This window comes from Vipera ursinii (genome assembly GCF_947247035.1).
Source record: "Vipera ursinii genome assembly, chromosome: 1".
Classification (NCBI taxonomy): Eukaryota; Metazoa; Chordata; class Lepidosauria; order Squamata; family Viperidae; genus Vipera; species Vipera ursinii.
Genome location: NC_139512.1, coordinates 179,690,170 through 179,711,301, shown reverse-complemented (window position 1 = coordinate 179,711,301; position 21,132 = coordinate 179,690,170). Strand labels below are relative to the sequence as shown.

The 21,132-nt window shown below is 36.0% G+C and overlaps 1 protein-coding gene across 7 annotated transcripts in view; it reads right to left on the bottom strand.

The window, feature by feature from the left end:
- The window catches only part of MAP2 (microtubule associated protein 2), a gene marked incomplete at its 5' end in the record, with an annotated part of 96,972 nt that overhangs the window by 34,299 nt on the left and 41,541 nt on the right, over positions 1-21,132 (bottom strand). For 2 of the 7 annotated variants that reach the window (XM_083350687.1, XM_083350688.1), the window contains 2 exons: positions 5,518-5,652; positions 6,496-6,702. The exons of 3 other annotated variants lie outside the window; for them this stretch is intronic. In XM_083350687.1, the coding sequence (XP_083206813.1) occupies positions 5,518-5,652; positions 6,496-6,702 (342 nt within the window). Of the gene's footprint in view, positions 1-5,517; positions 5,653-6,495; positions 6,703-6,899; positions 10,320-21,132 lie in introns of those variants that run through there. 2 more of the 7 variants (XM_083350686.1, XM_083350689.1) reach the window with 2 other exon arrangements.

Sequence of the window (21,132 nt, the reverse complement as noted above, 5' to 3'; positions counted from 1 at the left end):
AATTACTGGCCCAACTATTGCTAATTAAAAAATAAATTGCAACTGGAAAATTAAAGAATAACACTTCTCAATATTCTCTAAAAATCTTACCATCAGAGCATTGCAAAGAAAATTATGAGGTTTGAATGATGTGGGATTACAACATTATATTCAACAAATAGCAATAATCTGAAAACATTCACCATCACCTTTTAAACATATGAGCACCAGTAATATTTTGGTTATGACTTAAAACCACTTCCTATACTTATGTACTGCATCTTCTAGGAATAATGTTACAAATGAGGGCAAGACTGAATATTAAAATAAAAGAAGAATAGGACACTGAAATGATGGGTTTTATTTTCATTTTGTTATCTATTATTTAAATGGTTTGCACATAAGCCAATTTACAAACATACTGTAAAGAAAACAGTACTTAAAGAAACAGTGAGTAAATACATAGCCCAGCTGGAATATGTATATGTAGGAAAACCCCTGCATGTATGTTCAGTCTTCTCCTCTATGGTTGGGGAAAGGACAGCGTGGGCATGAGTCAACATGCAAGACTTGAGTGTAACATCCCTCACTGATCAGTTTCCAAACTTCCTACTCTTGAGCTGAAGGGCATGGAAACCTCTTCTAGCATTTCTGGTTCCATGTATGTTTTCCATGGTGTCCAGCTGAGTCAAATGTAATGGTCCTGAGATCTTCCATCATCATCAAAGGAAGGTTGGGAAAAGATACAAGAAGATACAGAGGAGCAGCATGCACACATCCTTTCTTCACCCCTTTAACCATTTTATGTGCAGTCTGAATATCTGTGCCTAGCTTAATATATCCTATTGTATTAATCAGCACCAATTCATTGCTTGCAGTTAAATTCAAAGAACACAACTGCAGCAGATAGCATGGTTTACAACATATATTGTTTAGAGATTTGAATGGAGTTCCTTACACACGGAATTATTTCCAGTGTCCAAGATGGCCAAACATTCCATGGTTTGCAAGGAAGTATCTATTATTAGTTTGACTACATTATCAATGAAATAAACCCTTAAATCATGTTAGAAAATTATTGGTAAATATATGAAAAAAAATTAAAATAGTGTAGTTGTTGTCAATATATTCATCACAAGCTGCCTGCATTATATTTTCTTAGCTCTACTACTGGTCCCATCTACCCACCTACGCACCCTTCCATGTAATAAGATTCTTCTGGTTGAATCATGTATCAGTGATCCACAGCTATTAAACAATGGGAAAATGCCTTTATTGATGACTTACCTGAAAGCATAATAATTCTTCCATCTGAACAATAAACCTGGATCATGACTTCACCCTGTCCCTTGGAGTTTGATTAACAGTTTAATCATGCAAGTAACATGTTTAATTCTGGGACACACACCATGAAATTTAAGTTGAGGAAGACAAACCTAATACATCTTTCTCCCAGTTCAAAGCCTAAGCTGCTACTTCTGTTTGTCCTATGATATGGATGTTGTGATGTCACAAAGGAAACACAGTCTTACTTTTTCAACCAACCAAAAACTGCAGTACAAATTTAGATTAGGTTCAGATGATAGTATTCATATTACCATATTACAATGGTTAAAATCAATGTGGTTTCTTCAAAGTGTCCTTTTTGTGTATATAAAAAGATAAAAAAAGAAGTACTGAATGAAGTAGTCTTATTCAAAATCTACATTTTACCATTACACTTCATATACATCCCCATCTAGTTTACTCTGGTAGAAAAAAGATCCATTGATTTAATGGGAAAGATTTCCAGCTTATAATGCTTAAAATAGCAGCTAAAGAAATAAAACCTCCTTAGGGAGCTTTTGAATATGTAATTAATAAAACTGGCAAATATGGAACATATTTTATATTAAATTGGAAATATTTTGAAGGGTTTTGGATTTGCAAATCAGTTCATTCTTCAAAGTAAATTTGAAGATACACAATTTGAAACTTGGGTATTTGAAAATAAATACCACACCAAGTCTTGCTTTAGTAGTACATTCTAGTTTGACCTAATTCACAAAAGTCAATCAACCATGAAAGAAAGAAAAAAGCTATTGATCAGTAGCAGATTCTTCTGGTTTCCCCTATCCTACACCCCTGGCCTTCTTACAGTTTTTCCACGTTATGGGAAATCCTTTCTGAGCGTAAGCTGGAGGAAGAGATCTCCAGTTGTATTGGAACTATGGCTAACTCAACTTTAATCAGAACATGCCAGGATCTGAACCATTTTCCTGAGTTCAGATTCAGTATTACAAGAAACAAGAAATTTTAAAAACAAAATGCAAAGTTTTAATTTTCTTATCTCCCACATAAACATGAGGAAGGGAATGTGCAAATGAGACATTTCTTTGGTTTGTGCATATATCAGAAAACAAGAGGATAAAGAAAGATATACAAGATATACAAGGAAAAATGTTATCATTTCCCCCTACTTGCTCATTTAAAAGTAAATTTGTTTCATCCATCTAGCACTTTGAAAAAGTGCACAGACACTGAGATAATCAACAGGGATATAACTTTAAATGGATTTGCTATCTCGCCAATATTCTTGAAACTGTGTAATTAAAAATTTGCCAGCTTCTCCCAGGAAGTAAACAAAACAACAACAACAAAAAACCCTTAATTTTTGGAAACCTTTATAGTAGGGACATGTATGCAGAGAGATAATTAGGATACCTCAAATTTGTTTCAATGTAAATTCTGAGTTTAATTTGGGATATTAACATAGAGGATATTATTTAGCTTTTGTCAAAAACAGTGCCTCAAAGGTACTGTAAGTAGCTAACGAGAACCACAAACAATTCTCTATAATGGGGGCATAAAAAATTAAGAAAGGGATGTTTTCCTGCAGCTGATGGTGCTGCTAAGGAGACAATTAGAGTCATGAAAATTATAGAGAATGAATTTGTGTGATATTCAACCATATCCATCATTTGCTTATCGTATCCTTAATTATTGAGTTTTGTTTGGAATAAAAAAATCACTTAATTGAAATTAAGTAAATATAATTAATTACTCTATTTCTGGTTTTCCATTCTGAGAAGTAAGTTCTCCATTCTGATCAACAAGTGATACAACAGAAGGAATTTTAGAACTAAGTCTTCTATTAGTCTCTTGCAATTCTTTGGGAACTGGGAACTGAGGATTTCCTAATGCAAAAATCAAGATTGGCTTGAATCATATAGAAACAAGAATGGTCATGCAACAACGGTACATTCTTAGGAGGTTTTCACTTTAATGAGTAGGCAAAAGTCTTTCTCTAATTATACTAAGCTGTTCTGATTCAAAAACAATTGTATAATATCTGATCTTTATATAATGTACAGGTAATCCTTGACTTACAACCAGTAATTTAACAACCATTCAAAGTTACAACAGCCGGGAAAAGGGTACTTTATAGCCTGTAAAGCCATGTGAAATAAAAGTTCCCCACCATCATGTGATTACCATTTGCAAACTTCTCTGCCATTTCCCCCAGAAAGTCAATTAGGAAGCAGGCAGGGAAGGTTGCAAGCTGAAATTCTCCTGTGGGCTGCAGGAAAGGTGCTGAAATTCTGAAGATCATGACATCCTGAAGATTTCATCTGTGTTTCTGCAGTCTCACAAAGGATTTCTCCTCTATGCACAGCACGGAGCTAAAGTCCTTCTGTGAGCTGCAATAACTTTTGGGAGCAAAAGGGCTGCCTGCCAAGAGGACTTCTACTTCACACTGACCAGGGAAATTGCTTAATGGTTGTAACTGGGAATGCCAGGATTTCAATCTTTGAACAAAGCAGTCACATGGGCTTGTGGCTTAATGACCACTTTGCTCAATGACCAAGATTCCAATCTCAAGTGTGGATGAAATTGGAAGTGGGTGTAGATGAAATTGGAAGTACTGTTGCAGAATTACTTCTGCCACAAAAGTGTGAAGGACAGACATTTCTGTTGTCATTGCTATGCTACATTTTGCCCGATGCTGTCCTCATAGGAAATTTAACTGGTATTTATTCCTACTTTTGGATATGGAAACCTATGGACCAAAGCAGAAAAAAGGCACATTCATTGCCCACTACCACCCTCTTTAAAGACAACAAGACAATACAAAAGACTTTTAAAGAAAATGGTGTCTTCCTTCATTTTTACATAGGGGGCCAGGATGCTCTTCATAGATCAGTATTCCGAACCTTTCCGGGTTGGCGGCCCAATGCGGGAGGGGGGAAGAGGGGATGGTTTTGTGCAAGCAACAGGCAGCTTCATTGGTGTGAAGAGGGGCTGCGAGTGCTGGTGCCTGCTGCTCACACAAGTGGGGCTGCACGCACATACACACACACACACACACATGCTGGTCCGCCACTCACGAGGCCCAGTTGGGAATAGGCCATGGCCCAGTAATGGGCCGGAGCCCAGAGTTTGGGGACCCCTATCATAGATAACTTATCGGAACTTTGAAGAAAGAAGACTGATGCAATTTTTAAGAAATTTTAGGTTTGCCTGTTTATGGATTGGCACTCCAGTTTTATAACCTTATATTTACAGAAAAACTAGAGAAGAAATATTTTGGAATTCCCAGGAAAAATATTTTCCTTAAATTAGTAACATCACCTCACGTGCACTATAATTCTGTATATAAAATAAAGAGATCAAGGGTAGTATTTAGTCATCTCCCCTTTGATTGCAATAAAAAGCATACATGACCAAATATGTAATTCTAAGATGCATATTTCAATCATTTTTGCCTGTCACCCAAGTACAATTATTGACAAGGGTGCAAATCTGTCCTGAAAAAGATTTGTAGAAATGTTGTTCCTTGTAAATTATTTACCTTAATCTCTTCAACTGCAAAGCATTGTACAATCCAAAAGCTTTATCTCCTAAATAACTATGGATATATAATTAGCTGCAAGTACTGCCTCATTTTCTTTTCCTGTATTTCCAAGTTTTTCATTGTAAGCAAATATTCATATTCAGGAGAGTTTTCTGTTCAAAAATATCTACTTGTTTCAGATTCCGTGCTTTAATACATAACAATTTTAGCAAACAAATCAGGTATCAATTTGAAAGAGTTATTGTACACAATATAAATACAAAGTGGAGTAATGTCCCAATTCTTATTATTATGCATGAAAGAAAAACAGTAAAAGAATAAAGGAAAAATGTAAAACATGGTTCAAAGCCATTTGCACTTTCCCACCAGAACAGAGCAAAAATGAAAAACAAAACAAAGCAAAATAGAGAAATTTATACAACACTTTTATCAACAATAAACAGCTACAGAAGTTGGGAAGTCCAAGCATGATAAGCATTCATGATCATGGCCTCCGAATAATAATAATAAATGAAGAGTATGATACAAAAAAAATAAATAAAAGCAGTATCATTCATGAGAGCTGAAACACTCTTAGAGAGGAAAAAAATTGAAATCAAAATTAGAGCAGCCAATAGAGCAATGAGACTACAAATAATAATAATGAGAATAGTAATGTCTATGTTTGCCAGCCACATTGCATAAATTCAAGACAGCACAGTCACCTGTCTGCTTCCGCTTAACACAGGAGTGATGAGTTGGTCTAGAATGTTTGATAGCAGGTTTTAAAATGATTTTCCTGGAGGGAGAGTGAGCCTGAACTTCAGCTTTTTTAGAAAGTTCAGCTTTCTTATACACAGCTATAGACAAGAAAACAAGAGCATACAATCAGAAATAAAAAATTATAAATAGAAATATATTTCAACAAATCAACATATTGGCTGTTGGTGCCAACTTAGCCATTTAACACTGGCTTGGGTGTACCAATGCCCACATGATCTATGTTTAAGATATTAGAGCTTTCACCAATTCTGTCATCCTATCCATAGACGTCCCTTCCAAAATTACACCATCTTACTGCAAATGCATATATCATTTTAACAGGGTGGGAACGTAAACTCTTTCTATTCCAATCTGTACCCCTGTGTCATTGTAATCCATTCCCCTGTCTGAATATCTCAGCCTCAATGCTGGGCAGTTTATGAAGCTATGGAAAGAGAGGAGCACTGACTTACATTAAGTACAAGGAGATCCTTACGACACATTCAGTTTTGAAGGATTCCAACTTAGCTCTGGTTTGATCGATATGGTTTGGTTCAGAGAGTTGGACATTTACCTTGATTCAAATTAAATGAAGTCTTCTGGATACCTACTGACAACTCTCTCTCTCTTTTTTTAGTAAAGATTAGAATTGAGAGTAGTCACATGGAAGCCATGATAATTAATGAGGGAGAAATACTGCTAAATGGATACCCAGCCCCAATATTATTAGGGTAGATTATTTGGTGCTGACAATATTAATGAATCTTAGAAGATGAATTTCTATTCATATGTTTATCTGCTGTTATCACCAGGATAAAAGTGGAGCGATGGAAGTAGTATGGACTATACGTTAGCACAAATGTATGTTCTTAATGAAAAAGTATACAGATGAACAACCCACAGTACAGCATAAAAGGAAAAAGAGCAAGTATTATATAAACCTTTTTTCCTTCTCACTTCATCTCTGGAGACTGTGCTAGGTTCCTTTTTAGCTATTTTTCTTTCAGGAGTAGAAATCCTGCCTCTCCCAGTTTTTAAAGGTTTTTCTTTTTTATGTTTATCAAGAGATGGTCTCCGCAATTCTCTCTCTGATTTCTCCTCTTTAGGAACAGTCTCTAACTGTTCTGTCATGATGCTCCTATCATCATCTGCAGGATCAGAGTAAATTATAACAAAAACAGGATTAGTTATTTGTACTTTGCTGGGATAATCTTTTAAACAATTTGGTTGATTCATGCTGATATTATTTTAATAACATTCATGACTGCACTCCCATTAATTATTTTTAATTATTAATATAGTCTATTGAAAGCAAAATGAATGAATGAAAAAGCATAAGGCACACCTTGTGTATCCACCCATATGCTGTCGGTATCCAGGACGGAGTCATCGATTGTTGTTTCATCTTTATAGTCATCATATATTTCGGTCTTGTAATCGGTGACTGGGATTTCTTCCTGTTCAGCTGAGGCAGGAGGTTCCAGAGACTTTCCTTCTGAGTCTGCTTCAACATGAGCAATAACCTCTGCCTCCATATCCAGCTCTTCTTCAGTACAGAAGCCTTCTCCACCTGTTTCAGCAAAGCGCACACTGTGGGAATTGGCTTCTCCTTCATCGATGGTTGTCTGCACGATTGTAATGAAATCATCCTCAACTGTAACAACAGATTCTATTACTCCTTTGAGCTCAGGTATCTCCACGGGGATAGCTTCACAGACTTCGTCACTAGGTCTTTCCAAGTTCTCTTCCTTACTTGTTTGCTTACTGATTTCCTCTTCTTGATCTCTTTCCTCCTCTTGTCCTTCTGCTTGTTTGATCTCCTCCTCTTCTTTTTGTTTAGCCTTTTCTTCATATTCATCTTTCTTAATCTCCACTTCATGTTGTTTCAGATGCTTAATGTCTTCATGTTGTTCTACATTTTTAATCTCTTTTTCATGTTCTTCCCTGTGCTTGATTTCCTCTTTTGTTTGTTTTACTTCTTCCTCTTGTTCTTCCTCTTGCTTAATCTCTTCCTTTTGTTCTTCTTTCACTTTTTCTTTTGCTTCCTCGTATTTTAAATCACAAGGTAACTTCTCAACATTCTCAGTGCCAGTTATTGCCACAGTATCCACCTGATCTACTTTGTGCTCTGTTATATTCTCCATTTGAGTTTCTGTTGTTTCTTCTTGAATAACTTTCGATATATCTTTTTCTGTAGTAGATTGTCCCAATGGAAAATGTGCTGCATGTTCTTCCTCTGATAAAGATGGGCTTTCTTGTTGTATTTTGACCTCATGTGGCTTTGAAATTTCTCCAGACAATCCCTCTTGCACTTGACCGTTATCTCCACTTGATTCATATGATTCTTCTTTATCTACTGCTTCTTGGTGCACCAGATCAGGTTTAGGTCCTTTTTCCTTAACTTCAAGTTCAGAGAGTTTAGCTGCATCTTTCATATGATTAGATTCCAATTTTGCACATAGATCAGGCTCTTGGTGTAATGTACAGAGGATCTTTTCTGGATCTTCTTTATTCTGCTCTGAAACTAATTCAGTGATATGACCTCCTAATTTACTCTGATACTCCTGTTCCACTTGCCGAGCAGCAGAATCCATATCATGTTTTATAGCATCATAGTCTGGTTTGCAGGACAATTCTGCCTTATCTATCTTTGCAGCAACACCAATAGCATTTTCCTCTTTCTTAATTAATGAAGATTTTTTTTCTGGTTCAACTAGAGTTTTATCATTAACATCTACCAGTTCTGAACCAAGCTTTATTTCATGTACAGTATCTTCAGGAAAAGATATTTCTTTAGCATCAGCTTGTTCCTCGCTTTTTTCTAACACAGTATCTAATTTATCAATAGCTTTTCTCTCCTGCTCAAAGTCCTGGCCCCAAACTGGGGAGTCCTCAGAGACTTCTTTTTCTTCACAGGATCTCTCAGCTGCTGCCAACTTCACTTCTATCAATGAGAGATCTGTAACTACGCCTCTCCTCATTTTCTCCTCATAGGAACAGCTTTCTCCTGCCAAATTCTCACTGTCCTGAACTGGAGATGGTAATGGTACTGTGTATTTGTTGAAAACACAGTAGCCTAAGTCTTCTATTTGACTGTCAGCTTTTAGAGTCATGTGATTTTCACCAGTCATAAGTTGCTGGACTGTAGAGCTGTCCTCAATAACCACCTCTGAAGGAACAGATTTCTGTTGTGCTACCTCTGTATCTGCACTCACAGATGCTACTCTTGACCTTGTGCCAGCTAAATCTAACATTTCAGGTAAGTCAGGAGCCATTACAGTCCCATTTTTGTAATAATCTTTAGCTAGGAAAGGCGATTCATATAAAGGCTCCACCTGAATCTCTCCTGATTCTTTAAAGTTGGGCTGTTCTATCTTGTCTTCTTCTTTTTCTTCTTCTTCTTCTTCGTCTTCTTCTTCTTGTTCATCTTCTTCCCTACTTTCTGTTGGGAAGTGGGGAGCTTTTTCTACTGCTGGGGTGGTGGCAGGCAAGTAATCATCGCCTTCATCTCCACTAGCTGTATCTAAAATATCTGAACCTAAAGGTGAAAGATCATGAGCACGTCCAAAGTTAAATCCCAGTGCTATAGAATCTAAGCAGGACATTGGGAGATTAATTGACATACTCCTCTGTTCTATAGCGGATCTTCCACCAAGCCCTAAGCTCCTGCTGAGAGTTAAGTCATCTTTATTTTTACTGTGGAGTTCTCTCTTATCTCCATACACGTTTGGGTCAATAGTATACATTCTTTCTGGAGGAGAGCTAGGTTCCTTAGGATCATGTTCTGGGAAACTCTGGGCAAGTGTACTGTATCCAATTTCATGAGCAGGTGGACTGGGCTGCTGGTATGCTTCTGGCTGATAGTCATCAATCTCCTTTTTAGAAACAAGGGAATTTTTATGGTAAACATCGTAAATCTGTTCTTTCGAATCACTCAGTTCATAGTAATCATTGCCTTGCTGTACCTTATCACTCTTGATAACTTCATCTTTAAGAGTGGAAGTTTCAAAATATGTAGACATACCTGATTTATCTTCTTCTATCCTCATTTGGTGGGGATCTGAATCTGTAACAGGAAACACTTTACCTTTCCCTTCTTTTTCAGAACATTTGTCTTCCTGAGGTTCTTTATGTGTTTCAGATGGAGCTTTCTCTGTTGTTTTATGTAATACAGCAGTATCCAAACATTCTTCATCTTTTTCGGGGAAGAAATCGTTACTGAATTGGCCTGCCATGACCTCAGCACCATGTGTTTTCTCGTCTTTTTTAATATTCCATGCTGTTGATTCTCCAGGTATCTCCAAGTCTTCTGCTTTGTGTGCATCATATGCTTCTTTAGGATTAACATCTTTTCCCATAACTTCTTTACCCAGAACAGTTGGTTTTTGGTCACACACAGCAAAAGATTGCTCACCCAATTCTCTGAACTTCTGTCTACTGGACATAGAGTACCTCTCTTCATCACTTTCATCCTCAGTCATATCTTTTTCTTCTTCCCAAAGGGGAACCTGGCTTGGAGTTTGTTCTACAATGGCTTGTGAGGCACTTGTAGCCACCACTACAAATTCTTCTTCCTGTATTTTTACGTGGTCTTTGTTCATTGTTTGATCTTTTGAAAGGTCTTTGGTAATCTCTGTAATAGTAGACTTTTGTGTTGCTTGGCTACTCTCTTCTGGTTCAGACATATGTCGAACACCTTGCAAGGTTTCAGGAAAAAAGCCACTTGTTACTGTGCCTGTTATGTCCACTATAGATTCGGAGGGCAAAGAAGAACAAATGCTTGCAGGAGAGGCAAAGTCATTTTTTGTAATAGTCATCTGATCATCTTTAGATTCCAAGGGTGGTGCTTCTGTTGCAGGTTTCTGGGTCTCTGTGGCCTTTTCATCTAGTGAACTTTTCTTATGCAACTCTGTTGACAAATCTCTTTGTTCTTGAGGTGTGGAAGCCTCTTCTTTCTTTTGCAGAGTGGCATCCAAAGTTTCCCCCAACCGAGATGGGAACGTCATCTCTTCTCCTGTGCGTTGCGGTTCTTTCATTTCTATAGTCTCTGTTTTTGCTCGCTGTGGAACTAAGGCATCTTGGACAGGGTGCTCACTGGGTCTACTTCCTTTCTCTTGTTCCTTGGTGTTGAAGGGTGTAGCTGTGAAAAGGCTCGTAACTTCCTGTCCAGGGATTTCCATCTTCGAGGCTGAAAGTAAATCTGCAGTTGTTGCATTGGATTTTAGAACAGTTTATAGAAAACATTTATGAAAGAGAAAACTAGTTTATAGCATAATGTGGTATGGCAAAGTTGTAAAAATTTGGCTACATGCAACTAGGGAAACTAATTAGAGATGTTTATTATTGTTTTACTCTCTCAGTGCACAATTAATAATCTTATATTGATAAACCTAGCTGTATTTTGTTATATTTGTTTGTAACAATTATTAGATTAAAAATAAATCCAACTTCAGCTTAGAAAATTTTACCATGCGATGAAGTTGAGATAAGATTCTGGAATATAATAAATATGGATATAATTGTCTGTGTGAATGCATACATGTGCTATATTTAAAATTCAAATTCCTACTTCCATTTAATGACATTATTCCTTTTGTCTGACTGGCCAAATCGTGGTAAGACTGAAATGGATACACCAATCAACATTTTACACAAATTGGGGGATGAGGGAACTACTTTTTAAATACATTTTTTTTAAATTCTAGTATCATAAAACTGTTCTTGAGAAACAAGACTATGATAGAATGTTTATTCCTGCAAATGTTTCATACAAAATCACTGTACTGCAACTCTGAAACATTGCTGAAAAACTGAGGCTGAATATTTAATGTTTAAAAAATAATGGAATTCAATTCTTAATCTTTGTGTATATTACACATTAACATTTATTGTACATCTGTTGCAGGCTTTGACAGTGACTCAAAAGAAGTGTTCCATACTTCGCTCAACCCCAAGGACAATACCTCACTGCTATTCATTCAAGCATGCATATCTTTTCTTGGACTTTCATGCCACCTGAAGAAAATATAAATTCATTTTAATAAATCAAGTTCTTAAAGAAGTGCATCTTAAAGTATTTCTAGCAGTAACCACATCTTCTTCTTTTTTGCACTCACATGGAATACTGAAAAAAGGCAACTGTGTTGTAATGAATAGGCATTGTATTTGCACTTGAGTGAGGTATAAAACAGTAATTCCAAATCATTTTTGAAGCAAATGCAACCCTAATTTATATAATAGTGCTTTTTCAAAAGATTTTATGAAGTTCTCCCAAATCAATTATTGGGGCACTGTGTGCATGTGTGTGTGGTGTGTGTGTGTGTGTGTGTGTGTGTGTAAAATAAAAACACACACGCACATACGCATCTGGTTGTAATAATAGCTACCCATTTATACATATTTAAAGATCAGATCTGACCTTGGCTTTGAATTTTTAATTATTTCAGTAGGAACCATTTCAGCTCAGTATGCAGCGAAATAAAATTCATTTATTTTGAAAGAATTAAAAATGTGCACATTTCTCCAGAATTATTGGCAAGCCCAGGGATCAGTGAGGCATCTGAATTGGGCTGCAAAACATATAAATGTTAGTACCATCCATTTCAATGAACCTCTCCATTTGCAAAGCTGGTTAGGAAGTATGGGTTATGAAATATAGGAGTTATTGACCAATACATTGGAGGAAAAACACTACCACAATCAGAAGGATTTCTCCTACTTCTAATATAATCCTTCTGCCCTTGATTTGTTTCCCAGAGCAATTGCATTTTGCAACACTGGAATTCTTTAATAATTTTTTAACCTCCTCAGACTCAGGATAAAGAACTCCAATAATAATCAGCATTCTGAAAGCACTGAAATAAAGCAGTTTAAAACCACACAATATAATTCTTAGAATTGGTTTCACACTAAGAATTTGGCTTCCATATGCAGAGTAGCCTCCTGGGTCAGAACTGAAAAAAATGTCTCTTCTAGCTGATGAACACCTGAGATCAACGGCTTGATGAAAAGCAATGTCCAGTCCAGAATTCTGCCTCCAACAATGATTGACTAGATACCTCTGGAAATGTGATGATGAACCATGAACCATCTTTAAGTCTGGTAGTTTTGACAACTATATTGTAATAGTCCCTGAATAAGCTATACTCAAAGAACAGATTTAATTTTTAAAAATGCAATTAGAATCAATGACTGTGAAAATGAAAATGGTGTGCTGTGTGAAGAATTATACTTGCTTCATTTGTATAATAAAACCCATTAATTTCTGTGGATTTTATAAGGTGGTGGAGGAAACAGATCAGCTCCCTGATGAATCATAATGCCTAGATTCCCAACAGTCATTTTTTAAAAAAAAGATAGAAAGCTTCTTATCCCTCTAGAAGCTGAGCTTCAAAGAAAAAATATGTTGCCTCTGGTTGGAAAGGAAGCTTACGCCTACTTTTTAGCCAGTGAATGGACAGTTCTACAAAAGACTCAGAAAAGATATACATATACTGTCTGGAAACAGAAAAACACTTTTACTTGTTTTGTTTTGAATTTTACATAATGGAAAATAATTTTTGCCTCAGGAAAAAAAAATCAGAAATATGTGATTGAATAGTAATAAGATGTAATGTCTGAGCAAAGCATTCATAAAGATGTAATTCATAAAGTATGCTGATGCAAGTAAAGTACCCTTCCCTTAAGCAAAGCATTAAAGCAGTTGCATCTTTTCGGAAGTTGACGTGATTGCTACAAAGGCTGCCTCTAGTTCTCTGCACCTACATGCACATTTGTTAGGGCTGCTAAGGAAAAAGAGTTGTGCAGGTAGAAACATCTGGGGACAGCCTTCAAAGCAGCCTTCAAAGCAGCCAAGAGGACACAGAGGACACAGCTGCTTCAAATGCTTCATTTGCTTGCACTAATGCCCTTTGAAATATGCCCTTTCAGATGCTGTGCACAGGGCATTTTTGTGACCCTGAAATACACGGTAGGAGAAAGCATTGGTCTTTAGTATTTACATTTCCATAGACTTCGTTGCTTCCAAGATGAAAATTTCAGCCTCCAAAATATCCCAGGATCAATCCCTGTCTCAGGCAGATAGAGCTGGGAAAGATTCATAACTAAAAACCCAGAGAATTTCTGCCAGCTATGCATTCTTGATATTTGCCAATTCCTTTTTCCAAATTAAAACACATGCATTAAACTGAGAGTGAGAGATAAGATGACAAAGCGAAACAAAGTGCCAGCCTCTTATCTTAATTTTCAAGGTTCTCCTTGGTTTCTAATGGCCCCAAATACTAGGCCTATGTTTGAATTACTTCAAGTGTTTTGTTAAGTTCATCTCTCTCTCTCCCTTGCCCCCCCCAATCTTTCTCTTTGTGTAAACATCCACCATAGTCTTCCACAATGTTTTAAACTTATGATAGAGATTGGATATTCCAATTTTTTGTTATCCTAGTTCCCATTTTTTATTATTGTACCTTTCATTACAGGTTGATTTTTCAGTGAACATTCTACTACACTTCATTCCAATCATTAATTCTTTTCTAGGAAAATTACAAACAATTTAGATCAATATCAATGAATGCGGCAAATTAGTTTTGGTTCATAAATATTCTATTGAATGGACTTACAAAGGTAAGCTAATCTATTTTCAAGTTTACCAAATCTACTTTGGAATTAATTAATTTCAAATTCTCCCTTGATTTAAGGGAATAAATGAATTAGCGAAATTGTATTGGTTTAGTGCACATGAAAATGAATGTCATTGCTACACTTTCTCCCTGTCTTATCTAGTGAATACTCAGTAAAATAACTTATTCTCAATTATTTTATTGTATGTTTCATTAAACAAGTCACTTTTGACACAAATGATATGAAGATTCATCAGTGACTAGAATCTTTCATTTTTTTTAAAGGTTAACAGTAACTAAGGGACCAAATACCTATAGAGGGGAAATGTAAACAAGGAAAAGTCATGTAGAAGAAGAGAACATTAATCCTTTCCAGTGCTGGAATCCCAAACTAAACTATCCTGGTCACACAATTCTCATTACTTGAGATTATATTCATGTTTGTTCCCTATCATAACTAGCTTGGTTTACCTGTTTCTTGATATAGTCCAAGATTGATGAAACCTTAGTGAAGTAAGAAGAAGCAAAGTTAATTCTATAACAGTTGCAGCTGTTGTGATATATGTTCAGCTATGAGAGCCTTAACCAGACTTCCCACAAATATTTCTTGAATGAAAATTAGGTTTAACTAGTGCACAATTATTTGTTCAAGGGCTTGTGTTATTATGGGCAGAGAATTGTGAGTATATATACTAGACCACACTTAATCTGGTTTATTAAGAATGAGCAATATAAGTCAAAGAAAATTTATGACTAAAATTTATTTAGTCCTTTACTATAATATCCAATGTGATTCATGTGAATTTTCTTCTCACACTGGGACTTCCACTCAGATAAACAGCTGGAAGGAAGGATAAAACAAATGCAAACTCAAAATCCTGGCAATGGCAAACAAGTGTCATGGTGGGCTGCAATGAATGGTAAAGATATGATATAAGCAGCAATAGCCTTAGGGAAATTGAGGCAGAATGTATTGAAGCATAAGCAAAGGTAGATTGCACAGCACAAACAAAATTTACAAAGTAAGCATTTTACGCCATAGTCAGAGTTAATCAGTTTGCTTCTTGAAATGAAAAACAGATGAACCTCCATACCAAAATGAAATGAAATATAAAGAGAAAGACACAAATATCAGCAATGTGACTGGCAAACACATCTGCAACGAGGAAGGACAAGGGATGGCATATCAGGTTGGCTGCACTGCAAATGGAATCATGAGTAGAAAACACTCCCTAAAAAGTCAGAAATCTACTGCAGTGGTGGGAAACCATGTCACCATACAGCCTTTGGCTTACCATGTGCACACTCTTCAAGCATAATAACAAGAGCATTAACCATGAGGACAAATCAATGGGAAGAAAGGCCAATGAGAGAATGGGGAGAAAACCGGAAAGCAGCTCCTATGCAGCCAAGACATGCAGGTCCCTAACGCAGGCATACCTTCCTCACCGGAGGAAGGCAGTTTTGCTTTTGAGGTTTCCTTTCCAATGAGGATTATATTTTCCTCATTGTGATCCACTCGATCTTCAGGAAGGGAATCCTGCTGGGCCTCAGAGAAACCCTCTGTTTGTTCCAAAGGCTCAGCAGGCCCACTCCTTTTCTCATACTTCTCATCAAGGGGAGCCTCAGGTTTGGGGTCATCAGCCATGGGACCTTTGACTGTTTCTTCTTCTTCCTCTTCTTCTTCTTCTTCTTTGGGGGGAGCAGGAAGGAGAAGGAAAGTATGGAAAAATGAGGCAACAGCTTCAAGATTAACAGATATTATATGGTCTACACACATATTAAACACTTATGTATGGAAGCTTTACATTTATGTTTACCTTTTTCAAGAACTATAAAATTGGTACACACCACTTTTTTTTAAAAAAGGCTTAATTTCTGTGGCTCGCAATGCCTACTTTTTTACTTTAAAAAGTATAGTCTAAGTTCAGCCTTGTTGTCCCAACAACCAAACCTGTCTGTCTTGCCCGTCTGTCTCTCTGTCTTCTTCTCTGATAAAGGTAGTTGTGATTTGCGGTTACATCTAAATTTGTTTAACTATATGGTCACTGATGATTCTAGCTCATTTTTAGAACCAAAGACCAAAATCACTTGATCATTCTGGTTTAGAAGCAACCCAAGTTAAAACAACCTGGAATTATAATAGTCATTTAGTATTGGTAAATGGGGAATAAACATTGCGGAATAGCCCCAAATACTAAAAAAGTTTTGATAAAATGTAGAGAATTAAACAAAGCATTTGTTTTCAAGTAAAAACGACAGAACTGAAAACGACTTGTGGTTCCCTGGTGGATATGGCTATTGAAAAAATATGGGTTCTAAAACTACATTTTACAAATGAAAGTGTTGTAATCTTAGAACTGGTTAACACATGAAATGAACCAGAATTTAAAACATGACATCATCAGTTGTACCTGTTCTCGATATTTTCCACAGAGAAAATGATGAGGAATACTTCAAAAGCCATTTATGATGTGAGATGAGGGCAGGGAAGTCAGATACTGTATCTCTGTTTCTGTCCTACTGAGATTCAAATGTTGTAAAAAAATGCAGTGTATGGGCCTTAGCAAGCCTATGGTATTCTTTCAATCTTGTCATGGACAATAAAGTAAGAAAAGTAGGTTCTTCAGATAAGATTTTAGATAACATTTTCTATGTTTTGTATTACTTTTTTATTCTCATTTGTAACTTTTAAAAAACTCACAGAGATAAATAAGATAGCAAAAAGATAAAATAGGATACATTTTTCTGTGCAATTTTCTTAAAAAAATTATTGCATAGAGAGATTGCTTTATTTTTCTGGTAGTTTTCTCTAAAAGTCCACTCTTGTCACATGATATATAGGAGGAACTCATTGACATAGAGGTAAAGCTAAGTACACAGCTGAGTAGAATTGGGCTAGTGTTACCTGGAAATATACTCTCTGGAATAAAAATTCAAAATTTCTTAGTTTTACTTCAAGAGGCTTAGAAAATTAATTTAAAACAAACATTAAAAAAGAATTTGCAGGACTTTTTTGAAGATTATTTATTATAATGCAAATATAAAGACATGGTCTTTGAGGAGCCTGCTTCTCTCTTTTTCTCTCTGTCTCATATTCTTGGGGACCACATAATGAAATGTCCATTGCAACATCAAGAAACAAAACCCACCCCTTTTGTGCCTGCATTGTGATATCACATTTATATGCAAGAGGCGGAGTGCACATTTTGCTTTTTTAATAAAAGGCACATTCAGCAGGCATCTTTGAGTAACCCTCCAGCTTTGGGTCACCTGATCTGTACAGCTAATTAACCAAACAAATGTATTAGCATTTTTTGTGAGATCAGTCATATGTAATATGATTTCCATGGGAAAAATTCTTCTGTTCCTCAAAAGAGAACTTATATTTGACTGGTAAGATTGAGGGAAATATTTATGTCTAGGAACCCCTCAGTCCCTAGACAAGGGAGAGCAGTTTGTCATGGTACAATACCCAGCAGGATTACATCTAGTCTAATGAAATAAGTACTGTTTTAAATGGTTCAGAATAATAACAACTTATTAGCCTGAAAGGATCGTATGGGATACTAAACTGTGGCTCTGATTTCTATTGAAGTTTTAAACATCATCTGCTAATGAAATTTCTAATGTTTCAAGATCTTTACCTGGAGTATACCTGAAGAAAACTATTATAAAAATAATTGAATGCTTATTTTTAAGTCTCTGTATTACTGTGTGTTTGGTCAATGGTGGAAACATATAGCCTTCTAATATCGGCTATATGGGGAGAGAAGGGAATTCAAGTGTTTTACACCTGTTTTATCATTATCTTTTGTTGAAATGATCAAAAAGTGAATGGAAACTTTCAGCATGCCTGTTCCATGAAAACATTTCACAGTAGTCAAATGGTGCTTTGGCATGAATTAAGTTTGTTCTGGCACCATCATTATTAGGATAGTAGCTGAACAGCAAATAATTTTACACAAAGGAATATTTAATTTAACTTCTGTTGGAGACTATTGAATTAAACAATTTAATAAAGGTATTTTCTGGTGGAGAGAAAGCAATTAAAATGTCTTCTAGTTACAGTATTACTTTTGAAAATGTAGCTCTTAACTTGCATCTCACCTTTTGATTTCAAATCTTTATTCAAAGACATATATGCTTAAAATAAAAGCTCTCTTTTTATTCAACTTATTTATTTCTAAGGTTGCCTCATGGAGTGCATTAAAGACAAAGAGCTAAATTGCCTGTAGACCTCTATGCCTAATTCTGTTTGACTAAATGAATCAGCCACTATTCAGGAAAACTTGCCAATTGAAATCTTAATACAATAATCTCTATATTCAACTTAGTTCTATTAAAATTGTATTAGGTACCTTGCTTCCTCCAGCAGTACAAACATATCCACTCATTCTTATAGATAGGTGAAGCAAGCTATGAATATAGAAAAATGAAGATACAGCTGCAGGCACTGCTGAATTAGACCCAAAAGAGATCTGACTCATTTCCTCTCTTTCCTTTGTGTTTGCTGTAAGATTATCCACCCACCTTTGGCAGGGTAGCCACAAAATGAATTACATTCAAATTGTAGAGGAAGAAAAAAGAAGCTGGGTCCAAGTCTACATGGTTTTTGGATCTTAGATGTATCCCTCAGAACCCTTCCCAAAATGATTGCTGCAGTGTAACTTTTAATGAGACCAAATTGGAAGACTATTAGTATTAAATATACTGGTAGTCATCTTATTATCAATATTAAACTGATGTATTTTTATTATATTTAAAATTAAATATCATTAAATCATACATAATTTTCCCTTCATTTTGCCCATGTTTTCATTTCCTTATTACAGTATTATTGCATGCATTTATTTTTTGCGTATATGTTGCCTAGTGTTAACAGAGTATATAAATCTCTAGACTTTTCTCAAAGCAATACTAATGACAGCCTCACCTAATGTTATTCTTATAACCATCTTCTGAGCTAAGTTGAACTGAGAGAAAATGCCTGAGACAAAGTCATCCAGCAAGTTTTGAAACTGATCAGGGCTTGAACCTGGGTCTTTTCAGATACAGTTTAACACTAGAGCCAGTGGTGGGATTCAGCCGGTTCACACCACTTCAGTAGAACCAATGGCTAATTTTTGGTTGCCCGGGCCCAGAATGGGCTTCCGGAAGCAGCATCTACACAGAGAACTGGTTATTCACATATTTGAATCCCACCACTGACTGGAACCTTTATTTCCTGATGATTTTTTGCCCTGGTTCCACAGACTTAGGAGAGCCCAGGATGTCACTAAAAGTCCAATAAGATCTCTGGCCTGGGAAAAAGAGTATCTTATAGCTATTAATTCTTGACTCCAAATAATTTCAGTTGCATATACCTGCAGCTGATACGTACAAAGCCACAGTGACAGGAAATGTGGTTTTCAACTCTACTCTGCGCAAACCTGTGAAAAGCCAGGCATTACTATTTGCATCCCATTAAGATAAATGTTCCCATTAGCTATATACTGTGGTTTGCTGTGGGAAAAGCCTATACAACTCTGGTGAGCTAAATACATAGGATCTTTATAAAGCCTCTAGATGGCTACCATATGTGGTTCTGAGTACTATTCCCAATTTTCCACACCTTGCTTTGCTTATTTTGTTACTTAATATCAATGCAACTTTAGGTAACTATAATTTATTCATTTAGTAACCAAACAAGGATAAAAAGGTACATGAAATGTATTCAATGAATTAAAACTTGAAGTATGTTTAAGTGTGATTTTATGTCTTTTAATGTTTGATTGGGAGCAACTCAAGAGTTGGTGGAAAGATGGCATACTGTAGACTAACCCAGGCCATGAAAGTAAACCTGTATTAATATCTGGGTTGCTTGAGTAGTTACTGGGAAACCAGCAGCTGAGCATGACTCACTACTGATACATGCCTTTTAATTTTTTTTTCTCCAGTCCAGAGATTTAAACAGGAAGGCATGCCAAGTAGGGACATGATATTGCTGTGAACTACTACAATAAATTAAAACATTATGTTTCCTCAGTTTCTACCACTACTACAGAACTGTTTTCAATTGTACAATGATATTCATGCAATTGCAGGAATCCATTTTCTATCATGTATATCGAGAAAATCACTTTATTTTACTTATATTCACATTCCTATCTAAGGATTTGTACTGGTATGAACGATACCTGGAAAAATCTGCAAGTCTGAAACAGTCAGTTAGCGGTGCGTATTGGCTCCTATGCTGCTACACTGATATCCTCTAGTGCACATGACAAAAGTTAAAGTCAAACATGCAAACATCTTGTTTTATGCAGCTATCAGCTCCACACCAAGATAGGGAAAATAAGATTACTTCATACATCTATCTGCTCTTGTGAAATCAATGTTCTGAATATTATTAAGACTAAGGTTAATATAATTATATATGAAAAGAGACAGACCATATATTATTAAATTTTATCTGCATCCACGTGCTGTCTTTTCAAAACAGGTACCTGGCTTCTGCATTTTAAGAGGAGTTCACTAAAGGCTACAACCAGCCCTAGTTCAATAGTGTAACTCATTAATCAGAGTTATCCACAATTCCAATTAACAAGGTCTATAAATGCTAAAATAGTTCTGATGATAACATATAGTACAGAACTATGAGGACTGATCAATGTTCCCTTGTTGAAATGAAATCAATCCTCTCCTCTGAAATGCATCTTCAGGCTATATAAATCCATTCCAATAGCTGCTTCTGGGAATATCTTTCATACAAAATCACTTATGATCAAAGTATTTTACTACAGGCAAAAGTTCTTATCAGTGACTTCAGACTCATTTACCAAGTTGTGCTTTGAAGAGTAGATTTTAACAAGTCTCCTTGTATTTGGGCTGCTCAGTTTACAAATACTATTTCTATGTACTGTTTTCTCTAATCACTAGTTCAAACAGGCCAAGAAAAACTTCATACAAAAGCTTCTAAAG